The 14,729-nt window shown below is 42.3% G+C and overlaps 1 protein-coding gene across 13 annotated transcripts in view; it reads right to left on the bottom strand.

The window, feature by feature from the left end:
* MARK3 (microtubule affinity regulating kinase 3) overlaps positions 1 to 14,448 on the bottom strand; it is a 65,167-nt gene extending 50,719 nt beyond the window's left edge. For 12 of the 13 annotated variants that reach the window (XM_069858917.1, XM_069858906.1, XM_069858904.1 and 9 more), the window contains exons 1-3: positions 14,322 to 14,445; positions 5,489 to 5,527; positions 974 to 1,165 (exon numbers count right to left, since the gene is read on the bottom strand). In XM_069858917.1, the coding sequence (XP_069715018.1) occupies positions 974 to 1,165; positions 5,489 to 5,527; positions 14,322 to 14,372 (282 nt within the window). In that variant the 5' untranslated portion in view covers positions 14,373 to 14,445. Of the gene's footprint in view, positions 1 to 973; positions 1,166 to 5,488; positions 5,528 to 14,321 lie in introns of all 13 variants that reach the window. The other variant, XM_069858905.1, reaches the window with a different exon arrangement.
* Positions 14,449 to 14,729: the final 281 nt, after the last annotated feature.

Raw genomic sequence — 14,729 nt, 5'->3', positions numbered from 1 at the left:
AAACTGTCAGCTTAAAAAAAAAAACAAACCAAAAATCCCTCCTATCAACTCTTGCAAAATGATGTGCTCTCTGTCCCACCTAGTGCTACTGAACTCTAGCTTAGAAAAATAAGAAAGTCCCTTAAAGTGCTGCAGTCAGCCACAGATATTTCTTTAAAGTCCTCGCCAGTATTCAGCAGACATTGGCTTCATTAGACAAGTTTGGCAAGAAAAGGTCAACAAGGTGTTTCCCCCCCCTTTCAGTTTGTAGAGCTACTATTAATAACACAGCACCAAGAAACATCTTGTAACGAGCAAACAGTACTACAGCCCACCAAATCAGAACCATGATTAAGTGCAAGTTACTAATTACATTGCAATGGCATGCAGAAATAAGTTATGGAGCCGAGTTATGACACTATGAATAGATACCAAGCGAAAGCTTGGTCTACACCAGACAACGCTGAGCAACAGACACACAAACTGGCTCTGGAAAAAATGGTATGTCTTCCCAAGGCTGCCCAGCACTACAGACAATAGCAGAACTCCTGAGAGATACAATGCTTTGGCAAGAAAATACTGCATTTGAGCTACTCAGATCAGAATCAAGAAGGTATTAGTTCTCATTCCTGACTTCCCCTTCCAGTACAGCCCTGCACTGTGCCCAAGAGGCAGCCTTTTCAGTAAGCTTATTTAATTGCTCTATATGAGCCTGGTTTGGGGAATAGAGGATTCAACAGAGAATTCCAGGTGCCAACTTGAGTACAGCTGGACAGGGACTTGTCAAAAAAAGAGATTTAAGAGATCATTTTCAAGATGAATTGTTTTGCAATTACTACAAAAAAATACAGTTTTCCATTTCTACTTTTTTCCTACATCAGTGGCAATAGCTCTAGTAAAATGTGCTAAATGTTCACAGACTTAGATGATGCTATTCTAAGACAACCTTCACACCTACTGCAATTCACAACTGTTTACACCCATGCCACTTTACCTCTCTGCCAGTTAGGATGTGCCTTGCCAGCTTTACTTTTGCAAAATTCCCCTTTCCAATCGTTTTAAGGAGTCTGTAATTTCCAATATGCGGCTGCTCATCTGTGCAGGAAGCTATAGAATTCCTGCAGCGAGCTCCAGAGCGCCCAGTTCGAGAGGAAACTTCCTGCCGTCCGTCTCCATGGGACGTGTGCTGCAATAAAAACATACACAGATAAGGCTGAGAAATAAAGACAAAACACATCAGTGATCAGAGGCATTTAAGGTTCAGAAACATTAGCAACTCCTTGAAGAAACCTTCGAAGTATCCAACTCAAACTTCAGATTCATGCAGAACTTTGCTCTGATGGGGACAATAAACAAGTTCCCAGTTCATAAAACACCCATTTCATTGACCTGGTAAAGACCAACCAGAACATCACCTGAATAGCAGCAACCATTGAGCATTTTTAAGAAACTTATGTCGGCTGCCAAATCAGTTATGGAACACAGAAGTGTTTTATATTATTTCCTATTTGCATTACTGTGCCTAATTAGAGCAGGAAAGCCTTGAGAAAGGAGACATGAACAAAGCTTTTCTAAAAGCACACACTAAAATGTTCACCCTTATTGGACAGTTTAATACTAGTGATGAAATGAGGGGGTTTTGTTAGTAGGACCAGATACCTGCTTGTACAAAACCTCATGACTGAAAATACGCAGGATGGCCTAGAGAACAAGGGAAGAAATCTTAATGTATAAAAAACTTGAATATTAATAGGCTGAGCACTAGTTACAGAGATCTGAAATACCATCTGCAGCCTGTTGTGTTCCTTCCACTCAGTCTCCCTGAACAGCTAATAGTTGTAAAAATGGATTAGTATATCTCATACCTGCAATAGATCTTATTCATTAGATCATAAGGTTAAGCTAACAGTATTTTTTAATTTCCTGATAGAGAGCCTGCTTATGAAAGAGCAGGTCCTCTCACGTCTCTTTGTTCTCAACTCCTGGTTGAGGTCTATATGCCAATTTCACAAGTTCAAGTATTAGTTAGAAATGCTCAGTAGTCTACAAATGTGGAACAAATATTCAGCTACAGAGAAGGTGACAGGCTATATTTACAGCCATCCCAGAAATCCTACATGTAGCATAAAGACGCAAGATTATAACTCAACAGCAAACAACCAGGGTGCAAGCACAAATGAACAAATCCATGCTTGCCTGACACTTGGCAAGTTTCACGCTCTGTTTAATAATCTGATGTAATCTTGTGACCATATACGTTGGCATCTTAAATTTCTTGGTTTGTTAATTTGAGTACAACAGCTGTGATCAAATTATTTTTAAAAAGACATTCATTTCATTTAAGAAATACTACTGAGAGAAGTCTACCCTAAGTCTTGGAAAAATTGTTTCAATAGTTACTATTTAAACACCACACCTGCCCCTCCCTGTGGGGCATGTGTTTTGATATCAACCTGGTTTTAGCTTCTCCTGACTGCCTGGCTACTGCATTGTTACTAGATCTGTACTTCCCATATAGTTTTCTAATTACTATGATCACACTACCCCTTTGCTTTAACAAGCTGAATACATATTGAGCTCCCTAAATAGGCTGCTGTAAGAAAAACTGAAGACAAGAAAACATTTCGTTTAAGTCTTCAGAACCCTCTCCTATTTTTCCAACATCATCTACGTGGACTCGTGCTAGAACTGCAAGTGCAGCAGGACTAAACAGAGAGATTGCACCTTCTGTTCAACACTCTACTGATTTTACATGGATAGAAGTAGCCCTCCTAGGCAGAAGGCCATCTCTACCTAATCACCCAGCAGTGACCCCAGCTCTTTTTAAGAATGACTATATATGACACACAATGACATTCCTGGTTCCCAACATGCATGATCTCACATCTAGCCGGAATGAAATATCCTTACATGCAGGTTATTACATGTTCCCAATGACTGGACCATCCTTCTCTACTTAATATTCTAGCAATCTTTATCCTCATTTCAGGAGCAGTAGTATACATTTCTTCTAAAGCACTAATAAATGCCACAGGAACAAGCAGCACACCCATAAGATCCAGTAAAAATTCAATGCTTCATAACAACTCATTGTTCTCAATAATATCTTGAGACTCACAACTGGCTAAGTGCTTATCAATCAATAATTCTGCAGAAGAAGAAGGACAAGGCCAGTCACCCAGCTGAAGGAACCACTACAGTCCGTGAAATCCTGTATCAACAATTTCACTATTTCGTATGTCCTTACTGCCAGGCTGGTGCTGGTCGTTCAGGCCATCTTATTCACCCCTACACATACTGACACAGCAGTACCAATCCTTCATACTTCCCTAGATTTTGACTTCTAACAAACCTTGCAGCACACAATGCAGAGAACTTCTCTGTCAGCTCCTTTGGTACCTTTGAGTGTCAAGTTATTCAGACCAGCTAGAAAAAAAGCAACGTTTGCTGATGCAAGATGCTAACATCCTCCCACAATGCTACCCCCAGCAATCAGGATCAAGGATGTTCTGTACAGGGCCACAAGGATATCTCTTGGATGTACTAGAGGAGGTTTTACTTCAAGTACAGCATCTCAGGAATACAGCTGTACTACTTACATTGCACTACACTGAGCTGATAACCTATCTCAGAAAAAGCAGTATATTGAAACTATGTAGACTACAGCACTCCAGAGCTGGGCACGGGGCATACGGATACAAGCTGCCTTCAGCAAGAGCCAGCCTGCCTGCAAACAGGGCTTATCACCTCAGGCTCTCCAGCAGACAGAGTCAACAAGTATGCTGCTTTTGAACTGCACAGCTGACTCTGAAAACCTTCATCTGTGCTGTCTTATGCTTGAAGTAATAAACTGCGCTACACCTGCACCAGCTTATAAGGCAGTCAGGATGTGGGCAGGAGGTACATGTATTCCCAAACCAGAGAACCTCAGTACTGGTTAATCAAAACTGATTTTACTTACATATTACTGTACATAAACAATATTTGGTAAAAGAATTATTCTGTTTCACTATCAAATTCTATTCCACATAGTAAACCACTCTAGTTCATATAACCTGAAAGCTTCACTGCCCTCTGTTGAGGAATGACTTCTTGTGTCTTATCATTTTTTTCATGCTTTCTAGCTTTGCACTTAAAGGGAGGAATTAACAGCTGTGAATTTATTTGGACCAGTGTTGATAAATTAAACACAATCTCCTTTTATAGAAGTTTACATTTCCATCCTAACTCAAATTACTTCTTTTCAAGAATAGGACCTTTCTCAGCTGTGGTTTTTGAATACCAAGCTGTGTGTTCCTAAGCAGCGCAGTTCATCCCAACTGACTTGCTCATAGCAGTGTTTTGCTCTGTAGAAATCTCTCCATTTCCAAGCACATCTAATGCAGACTTCATTTCACTTCATATAAGTGTATCTATCAGCAAGTCCTTCCTCTGTCAAATACAAGATTATTATATTGAACAGAATACAAGCTTTCTAAAAACTGCAGAAAACAGCTTCCCAGTTTCAACATGGATTTTCTTTTGCGTATGGTAATGAAGGAAGAAGAGGGCTTGGCAGCATATAATACTAAAAGACCTGAACTCAAAACTCAGTCAAAGTGTTTCTCTCGCCCAAATAATTTTCAGGAAGCCATGACAGGTGGATGGGAAGCCAAATGGTGTAGGCAAAAGGTAAAAACATAGATGGTCCAGGGAAATTTCAAGTCAGGCATCGCCCTGTATATAATCTGGCTATACTCAGCTACTTCCCAGGGTAATTTCCTCAGCAGCTACTTTGATGCAACAAAACCATCACCACAGATTAGCAGCTCCAGTCTCAGCCCAGAGAAACAGCAACAGAATTCTCTGCTCTAAATTAAGATCCAGGTGATTTGTCTTTTTCCAAGCAGACCATGAAGTCTGCAGACTTTTGCCTCCCTCACCTCCAGATCCCCAAAGACTCTGTTCCATTCCAGGCTTCTTTCCCAGGTCCACATTTATGGCTTCAATAAGAAAGGCGGTCCAAGTGTGTGTTTATTTGTAGTAAGTTACCATATGCTGTGTAGGTGAGCTGTATCTCCTGGACACACGTTCTGTGTAAGGGTAATACTCATTCGTGACACTCACCATGGCTGAGGGATTCCCCAAATACCTGTCTTCATGCAAAGAAAGACCATTATACTGCAGATGGGGAACTGAAGCAAGGAGACTAGGTACTTTGTAAAGCTTCAGGCTAGTCAGTCACCATCTCTTTTAAAAGAAAAGCCTCCTGAAATCCACTCGTGACAAAAAAGCACTTTCTCCCATATCCTGTCATGAATTAGGTTCCATTTAAAAATCTTTCAAGTACTTTAAAGGTTGTGTTAGTTTGTTCTGGGTTTTTTTGCACATAGTAGGATGGTTGCCTAAAAAACCATTCGATTTAATGCCAACGAGACAACCTCTGTTAAAATAAAACCCTGTAGACCTTACTGGGAGGGAGGGACTAAGCCCAAGACCAGCTATATTTGAAATACAACGCAAAACCCACCTTTTCGCAATAGCCTTCCCCCAATGATGAGCCGACATCCTTTCATAGCCAGATAATGATTAGCATGAAGAGAAAGAAAAAGAAAAGAAAAAAAAGTAAAAAGCAGATGAAGTATGAAGGTGCTGATAACTGAAATCTTTTTGGTAGATGTTAGCTTTATCCAGTGCCTGTACAGTCAGAGATATATCAACATTCAGAGCATCAGAAACACACAGGGCAGAGGATGACTAGTATCAAAGTTCTCATACTGCTTAAGAAGGTGCCAACAGCTGAGAAACACCTGGAAGAGACAGAATCTGATAGCCATTAGAAAAGCCGAAAAACATTAAGAAATTATAATGCCCAAGACCCACAAAAATCCATGTTTATTTAAAGTAGGAAGCTTTCTTTCTAAAACAGGGAGGACGGATAGTATCACCGTTTTTTAAAGGACTTATTTTATACAATAGTGAAAACTACCTTCTTAACAGTCAAACGAACTAATAAAATGTAACCTCACAAAATTCTCTAGGAACGTTCACTACTTTAGCTGTCACCTTATCTTTGTATGGAACGTTACTAAATGATATTATAGAATTTCTTGGAAAGCTGTCAGACCAGCAATCATGACAGTCTCATTCAATTCAGCTTTTTTAAATTATAATAAGAAAAAATTGTAATCACAATGTTAGTAATCTAAACATTCCAGGATGTAATGAACATTTGAGGCACTAGATTGCTTCATTACCCTAACTTGTGCATATGAAACATAAACACATGGTAATTTCTGGCTGCACGCTCCCCATCAGCACACTTATTTATAGAAAAACTTATCAGTAAACACATCATAGCTTTTTAAAACATAACAATATTTTAAAGTAAGCATGCAAATGGAAATTTCACTGCAGTCCTTTTTAACAATGTCTTGTATTTTATTTCCAATTTCTTATTAGCATCTTCAAGAACACGCAGACTGCTGAGGAGTACTAACTGTAAGAGAATAAAAAGCTAGCCCTAAGGATATTCACAGAGGTAGTGTCTTATTGTGCATATATACCCATGAAATAGCACAGCAAGGCATCCTGCGACTGCTGACGAAGGAATTCTACTGGAAAGTCAAAACACAGACTTACATTTTTGGCAACCACCAAGAGGTGTCACAGCAAACACTCAACCACAATTGTCTACATACCAGTTAATGCTCTGAAATCCCTAAGTCATCATATATTATAAAATATTACATTATTTTCCTATACTATAAAATAAGACACCAGGTAAAGGTACTTGTCCTGATTTTACTTCCCTCCTACCACTGACCCAGGCACAAATCAGGATACAGAGCAAGGCAGATTCTGTCAGACCCAGTATGGCTGTACTGATGTTTGCATAACCAATTGTTTGGTTCCAGCACATATAATTAAAAGGCAGTTATTACTTGCTTGCTACACAATCAATCTTAAAGGTGAACAGCATGGCTTCCATCTCATGAAGTTTTAAACACTGCCCTACAAAGTAAAATGCTACCCAACATGGCACTAAAGTTATCAATCCATGAAGGCAGATTTATTCAGTCAAGTGTCCTACAGCCCTACCATTACGGATACTTTGATGGAGTGGAACAACTGAGAGGGCGAGAACTCGGCAAGAGAGACAAATAGACCTTCTAAAAACACATTGTAGCTGGTAAAAGAGAGAAAACACTAATTTGGATGCTTCTATCCTTAAAAGGTGAAGAATTCGCTGTGCAATTTTCACTGTACCATAGTATTCATTTTACTGGTATGACATCTCATGAAAACAAGTGGCTAGTTTAATTAGGTCATATTTGTCAAACAACCAGTTTAACAGGAGAATCTGAAGAATAAATACAGCCTTTAGCATACACAGGCTATACCTCCTGACGCACATGACTAATTCTCCCTAATGTCAGCAGGGAGGGGGAAATAATGGAAACAACAGGAGTAACAGCCAGGACAAGGCAGCTATAGCTCAAACTGAGGACAGCATTGCAACTTCCAGCACTGGGCAGCCTGATGGAGGCAGACGGTATGGACTGATAATAGAGGAGACTCTCACCTTGGAGGGAGTTTAGCTACCCAAAGGCTCGCAATCAGCACCTCCACACCTACAATCCTGACCGTGGAACACCAGTGGAAAGAGCGGAGTGGTAAAGTTCTGCACTATTGCCCCAAAAATCAGAGTGGGAATGCACCGACAGCAAAGTACTAGCAGCCTTCAGTGAAGGAAGGACGCTCACCTTCATGGGCATACATGGTCTGGCTCGGGTGTTGTGCCCATGTATAACCTCTACAGCCTCTGCTGATGCATTTGACATCATTTAGTTCATCACTATACTGCATATGAAAGAGTGAAGCTGTAATTCCATGATTAGCACTGAATAACACAACAGTGAAAAAATCCTGCTTATATAATCAAAAAGATAAGTCTGGTGCTGGTCAGAAAAGCCTTCTAAAAGCTGTTTTGTTGCTTCACATTATCAAGATCTGACATTCATCATATCTTTCAAGCCAAAGTTTCTTTACTGCTGATTAAAATGGATATTTATTGACATCGGCCTGGGGAATAATAGCTTAAGAGCCAACCATATTCTATTCTTCATCAACAATACTGCCAACTAAGTTGTTTCCAGAATCATCACTGTCAGTAATTACACGCTAAACCAAAAAACCCCTCACAGACCATTTTCAAAGACCATATTGAGCTTGTAGATAGAAAACTTTATTTAGGCTCTAACCCTCCAGGAACAAATTTTATTTGAAAGCTAATTTTTGTTTACACAACAAGACACACACATGGAGTCAACAAGTTACTGCTTTACGGGCCAAGAATTCTTTTTAACCCAAGGGTTTCGTCCAGGAGACTGACTGGACTGTTACCATGTATGTACACAGTACCTTTCAGGATTACGTTTTAAGAGCAGCAAGCATCAGTCATGATATGTTCTAAAGATTTTCAGTGGCAGATGATCTCCACAATAAGCAGAGACAACCCTGATAAGCCACCAGCCAAAAAAAAAAAAGTGACCTCCATTTTTGATCTGGCTGATATTCATGAGCCTGCATTACTTAACTGAGGAGGAAGTTGCAGACACGTTACTTATGTATCATATGAAATGGAGATCTGGAGAGACTAAATGCCTCCACTCTCAGAATTCCTTCGACTTGAGTCACCGGAGACGTGTAGTCAACAGGAATTGTCTGCTTACATCAATATGAATATGCCTTTTGACTAGAATTAAAACGAAGAATCAAGCAGGTAAGGATATTAGGTAAGTGGGTGTGAAAGCTGTGGAAGAAGTCTATGCAGTTCAATGTACAAAGCTCCATACTTCCTCTTGCTTATTTTCTTACAATAATTTCTGTAGTCGTCTTCTGTTTTTCAGACTGCTACCTCTACGGACACAATTTCAGTCACATTCAGAGGTGTTAATAAAATACAAGAACTAAGTCTGACTTGCCAACAGCTTCTGGAGTAAGGCCTTGTAGCTTAGTTTTGCTGTAACTTAAAAAAAAAAAAAAAAAGGGAAGCTCATTTCCAGGAGCAGAACACCACAATGTGTAAAAGGTGCACCACTGCAGTTATATATCTCTGCAGTTGTGGCACAACTCATGTCATCCTAGCCCTAGAGTGGTGCGCTAGGACTGCCTTAAATCAAACCAAACCAAAAACAGTAAGAAGACTTCCCCACCTGAACTGGACATTCCCATCCTCTCACTTGTGTCAGCATTTGCAGCCACAGAGAACTGGGATAACCTCACTCTTCTTAAGGATTGGCTTCAGCCAGATCAGCGAGCTGAGCAGACTGGTCGCACAACCCCGTAACAAGTGCTGGCACAAACCACAGGCAGGGAGCAGCAGCCGAGGCAGATATCCCAGCAGCCTTCTGTCTCTTCACGCCAATGGTGAAACCACACGACGAAACAACACGGCACAGGCTGCTCAGCAGAGCTGAAGGATGAAACCTCTCGCTTCAAAATGGCAAAACACTAACAGTCGATGACTTGCAATGCCACCAACCCGACCACATATTTTTTGAGTATAAACACAGTACTAGACCTGTCAGGCAGTAAGAAATGCACAAAAAGCATTTTCCTGCTCCATGAAAACTTGGAATTTAAAAAAATATATCCCAGATGAATTCCTGAAACATATTTTATTTCTAGTTATTTTGCCACCTTCACCTAATTAATTCAAGCCAGAACATTTATGACAACCAGTGAAAAATACAGAATAACATAGATGGTCCCTGTACAAGAAAAATCTACCAGAACTCTCGGTCACAGGCATGCTTGCCTGCTCACCTTCTTTTAAAAAGGCCAGGATTTCATGCTACGGAAGAAAGCATTCCGGTTACAGATCTATTTGTAATAGGAGAAGACTGATAAATAATACATTGAATAATGCAAGCTTGCATATTGTCTGCAAATGCTCTAATGCATTTCATAGCTAATTGCCAATAAATCAAGAGGTACCACAATAGCCTCCACAGTATCTTAGAAGTAAATTTTTGAACCCAACCAAGCCTTTTTAAAATAAATCAAAAAAAAAAAAAGAGAGATACTTTCGCTGCACAGAATCCTTTTGTATAGGCTTCTACAAGAACAGTTGCCATCACACTGGCATTTTCTCAATAGTAAATTTTTCACATTATGCACAGCCATGGAGATAAAAGTACATTTTAGTCTTGCTTTTCTTCAAATTACAGAAATTTTAACTCGGATTGCAACACCAACACATTCAAAACAGTTTCCCCTTTTTCCCCCAGAAACACAGCTCTGCAACAGATGCAGAGGTTCAAATTAGACTCGCTTGTCTAATATTTTTCTTTTCTATTTTGTGCTCTTATGAAAAAATAAATCTACTAACTTCCACACCACCTGTATTTCCGCATTTCTATTTACAGTTCTCCATCAACTTGCCACTGCTCGGGACTTTTTTTTTTAATGAATGTCTGTTCTACTCTCCACAATCTTGTTTCTTCTGCTGTTTCTTTGTAACTGGTTGTCCTCCACCCTGCCATATGCACATTCCTCTGTGCTGCCTCTTATCTTTTGTTTTCCATCATCTACCTTCCTTTCCCACTGTGTTTCCAAACTCCTTCCTCCTCCATCTTCTCTCCCTTCCTCCTCATCACCAGTAAAACAAGTTTAGTCATCCTTCTGTCACCTACAGGTCCTTTGTCTGTGTCTACCTTGTCTCTCAGTTTCGGGTGAAGGAGGTCTCTGCTGCCTCTGTTGCTTTTTCACCCACATGCGGGATATAATTCTGGAGAAGACTGAAATGATCTCATTCACTTCTGTCCCCTGAGCAGCTGGCAGCCATTATTGCACAAGCCACGGCCAGCGAGGAGCCGCTCTACCTTTGCAGCAAGAAGCCAGCTCATTGCAGGCCAACAGCCAGCTTCCAACTGTCCAAGTGTGAAGTTCCTATGATCACAGATCATCTGGGATGCCTTTCCTCTCAAAACCAGGTGACTCGGAGCCAAATTCTTTAATCTCAAAGGCACTAAAGGCTTGATAGCTGCGAGCAGCTTTTGGGGAGACTCCCAGCGACAGTATTTCCACTCCAGCAGCACAGGCATGAAGAGTCTCAATAAGAAATGGTACATAATGCCTTAAAGAAAAAAAACCAAGCACTGACAATTAGACCTTGTCTATTCAACAGGAGTTGCCAACCCCTGAACATGGTTAACTGCAAGCATACATGAGGATAATTTACGCTCATAGTCATTCTGGATGCTAACTTCATTTTCAAAACTGCAAGTATAGGCATGGGCAAGCTATGATGAGCATGCTTCAACCAGATTCAACACCAGCCAAGCCTTTGTCAGCAGTGCTAACCTTCCAAGCAGAGAGAAGACATTATGGGGACCATGACCATGGCTCAAAGGCTCTTTGAATAAGCCTCTTCCCACGTACGCTTCAAGGAGTCCTATATATTTCAACAAATTAGACTTATGTGAAAGAGAATCAAGGGCTCATCGATCGTGCCAGCAGAACACATGCAGCTTAAGGGTGGAAGAACAGTTAGGCGAGTATCAAAATCATCGCATTTGGCATTAAAAGAAGGAAAAGAGACTTGGCACTCGCAGCTGTAGGGGTCATTCCGACAGACTAAATGTCAGATTTCAATTTAGTTTTAAACAAGGCTGAAAAGAATGCATTTTAGTGAATTTCTACATAGCTGATGGCCATAATATCAGAGACAGCTTCTTGAGGAATATGGTATTGTAGTAAGGGGAGATGGTTCAGTGGATTTGGTGATTACTCAGATTAATCACTCCCTGTCAATATCACAACCTACAGGTATTTCTGTGGTTACCAGCCCAGATTGCAGGAGTTGAAAGATATGCCTTAATCTAACCTAAGGCAATTCATCTGCAAGCAAGACAATCCCCATATGTTAAACTATGAAAATTACTAAAGAGAAGTGTTAGACCAATATTTTGAAGTGAGAACAAGGTGCCTTAAGTGGAAAACACGTAAAAATCTAATTTCAAGCGCTAGAACATACAGCTTGTAAATAACATATTTCCTTGAGCACATACAAAGTCCTTCCACCACTGAGTTATCCAACATACAGTCTGAATTAATTACAGTTAGATAACCTGAACCAAACACTTTCTAAGATGATTTACTGCGTGGCCTCCACGCATACATGGAGCTTGAAAAAGTGAGGTTTGCTTGCAGTCTAAAACAATTAACCAAATAAACTTTGTACAGTGTTCTGTAGCGTATGTTACAACTTCAATTCTCCCCATGGCATAGGAAGGGCCGCATAATATTTTAATTATTTTCTTCCACAAGGCAGGAAGCTCATTGAGATTTTACAACCAAATATGCTTAGTTGGCTTTTTGCTCAACACAGCCGTTAGCCTGCAGGTTGCATCTAGTGCTAAAACAAATAAAGATCACAGAAGTCAGAAGTGCCTATTATGTCAATAAAATCTAAATCCCTAGTAATGCAGTAATTGTTCCATGCAGCATGTTTTCTAGCGCTTTGTCTGGTCTTGTTTTAAACAATGGGGCTACCATCACTTTTCTTGGACTATTTATGGTCTGGAACAATCCAACAGTTTTTCCTAATTTTTAACCAAAGTTTCCACTTTTCAGACCAGTCCAAAACACAAGCAGCCAAAAAAAACCCAAAAAAAAGGCTTCCTCTGTCAAGCTTAGCATTTGTCTTCTGAAGAATATCAGATAGCCTTTACAGAAAGCTGAATACAAAGTTTGCTGATCAACTCATTTCAGACTACAGTGAGTGACAACTCCCTTCTGTTTATCTTTTGGGGACATGTCAAAGCCTATACAGAAAAATGGTTACACAGGATACATCGGGATCAAGTAAGCTTTAACTTGAAAGAAACGCAGTTCCTATCTGCAGAAAGGGAGTCTTCTATGGAGCTTCGTTTGTGGCTATCTGCTCATGTGGTTGGGCTACTCCTTTTTTTCTCTCCTCCCCTAGAATACAACCTGTACAATTGTTAATATGGTGTTTGACTCAATCTTGTAAATACACTGTCAATTCCTAAACTCTGCCTTTAACAAGGAAGAAAGAAAACAAGATGGGGAGATCAGGAAAGAAGGAACAGGCTCTCTTGCCTGGAAGATAATTCCAATAAAGAAACCCTTTTAATGTCGTATGAACAGGTGACTGGTCCAACAGCGTCACTACCATCGCGAACCTTGCAAATTAAGCAGGGAAGAGGCCTATTATCTAGGTCACCTAGCCCACCCCTGCCGAAGCCCAATGATTCCCATCTGTTTACCAGAGCTTTATTCCCCTGCTTTTCACAGTAAGTTTTCCTACGAGGAGGAGACAGCAATCCCTCAGATCCTTCTCCCCACCCGTTGTCTTCCTTGTTACCACCATCACCCACCCGAGCCTGAAATAAAACATTGGAGGGAGGGACAGGGGGTTGGGGGAGATGCCCCAAAAGGCTACTAGAACAGGCGAGCCACACCGTGGGGGGACTAAAACATAATTTAGAGAAGATGGATGGGTAATACTTTGGGAGCAGCACAGGTGGTAATTTACAGCACTGGAGAGGGAGATAGGGGTTGGGGGTGATGCTCCCAAATAGTGTTAGAAATGATGAGCCGTGCTGGGGGGGGTACTAAAACATAATTAAGGGAAAATGGATTAGTAATAATCTGGGAGAGGCAGTAACTTGCAGTGCTGGGGACAGTGACAGGGGTTGTGGGGAGGCCCCAAAAGGCTACTAGAAGAAGAGAGCCATGCTGGGGACACACACTAAAACAGGATTAAGGGAAGATGGATGGGTAACAATTTGGGAGCAGCACGGGTGGTAATTGACAGCGCTGAAGAGGGGGACACTGCTTGGGGGGATGCCCCCAAACGGCATTAGAATAGATGAACCATGCTGGGGGAGGGTCTACAACGTAATTAAAGAAAAAACGGATGGGTAATAATTTGGGAGAGGCACAGGCAGTAACTTGCAGCGCTGGAGACGGTGACAGGGGTTGGGGGAAGGCCCCAAAAGGCTACTAGAACGGGCGAGCCGTGCTAGGCGGGGATAAAATAGAATTAAGGAAAGATGAACCATGCTGGGAGGGGGGTTACAACGTAATTAAATTAAAAACGGATGGGTAATTATTTGGGAGCAGTAGGAGTGGCAATTTACAGCGCTAGAGAGGGGGACAACGGCTGGGGGGAGGCCCCCAAAGGGTATCGGAACAGATGAGACGCCTTGGGAGGGGGAGCACGGGACGATTCAAACAGAATTCAGGGGAGGCGGCCGGGCAGCGCCGTGGGGGAGGCGGGGGCGGTGCAGCCCCCGCGGGCGGCGCCCCCCGGCTCTCTCGGTACTCACGTTCTCGGTGTCGCGCTCGTTCACCGTGGGCAATGGGGTCCGAGTGGACATTTTCGCCTCCGCGGGGCGGCCGCGCCGCGCAGACAGACAGACAGACAGGCGGACAGACGTGCCCCCGGCTCTGCTGGGCGGCGCCGCTCGCGCGGAGCCACCATGAAGGCCGGGGCGGCCGGCGGGGGTCGCTGCCCGTGCCCCCGGCCCCGCTCAGATCCCCCGCGCGGAGCGGAGCCGCCTCGCCCGCCCCGACCCCGAAGGGATCATCCTAGAGCCGGGCCGGGGGAGGAGAAAGGGGGAGGGGGGGGGGGATGTGAGGAGGGGGGAGCAGAGGCGCCGCGGTCGGCGCGGAGCGGAGGCGGCCGAGCGGGGACCCTCCCGGGGCGGAGGCGGCAGCGCGCGCCGCTCCGAGGG

This window comes from Phaenicophaeus curvirostris, chromosome 5 (genome assembly GCF_032191515.1).
Source record: "Phaenicophaeus curvirostris isolate KB17595 chromosome 5, BPBGC_Pcur_1.0, whole genome shotgun sequence".
Taxonomy (NCBI): Eukaryota; Metazoa; Chordata; class Aves; order Cuculiformes; family Cuculidae; genus Phaenicophaeus; species Phaenicophaeus curvirostris.
Note: the sequence above shows the minus strand (reverse complement) of the source record. Positions and strands in the feature narration are given on the sequence as shown.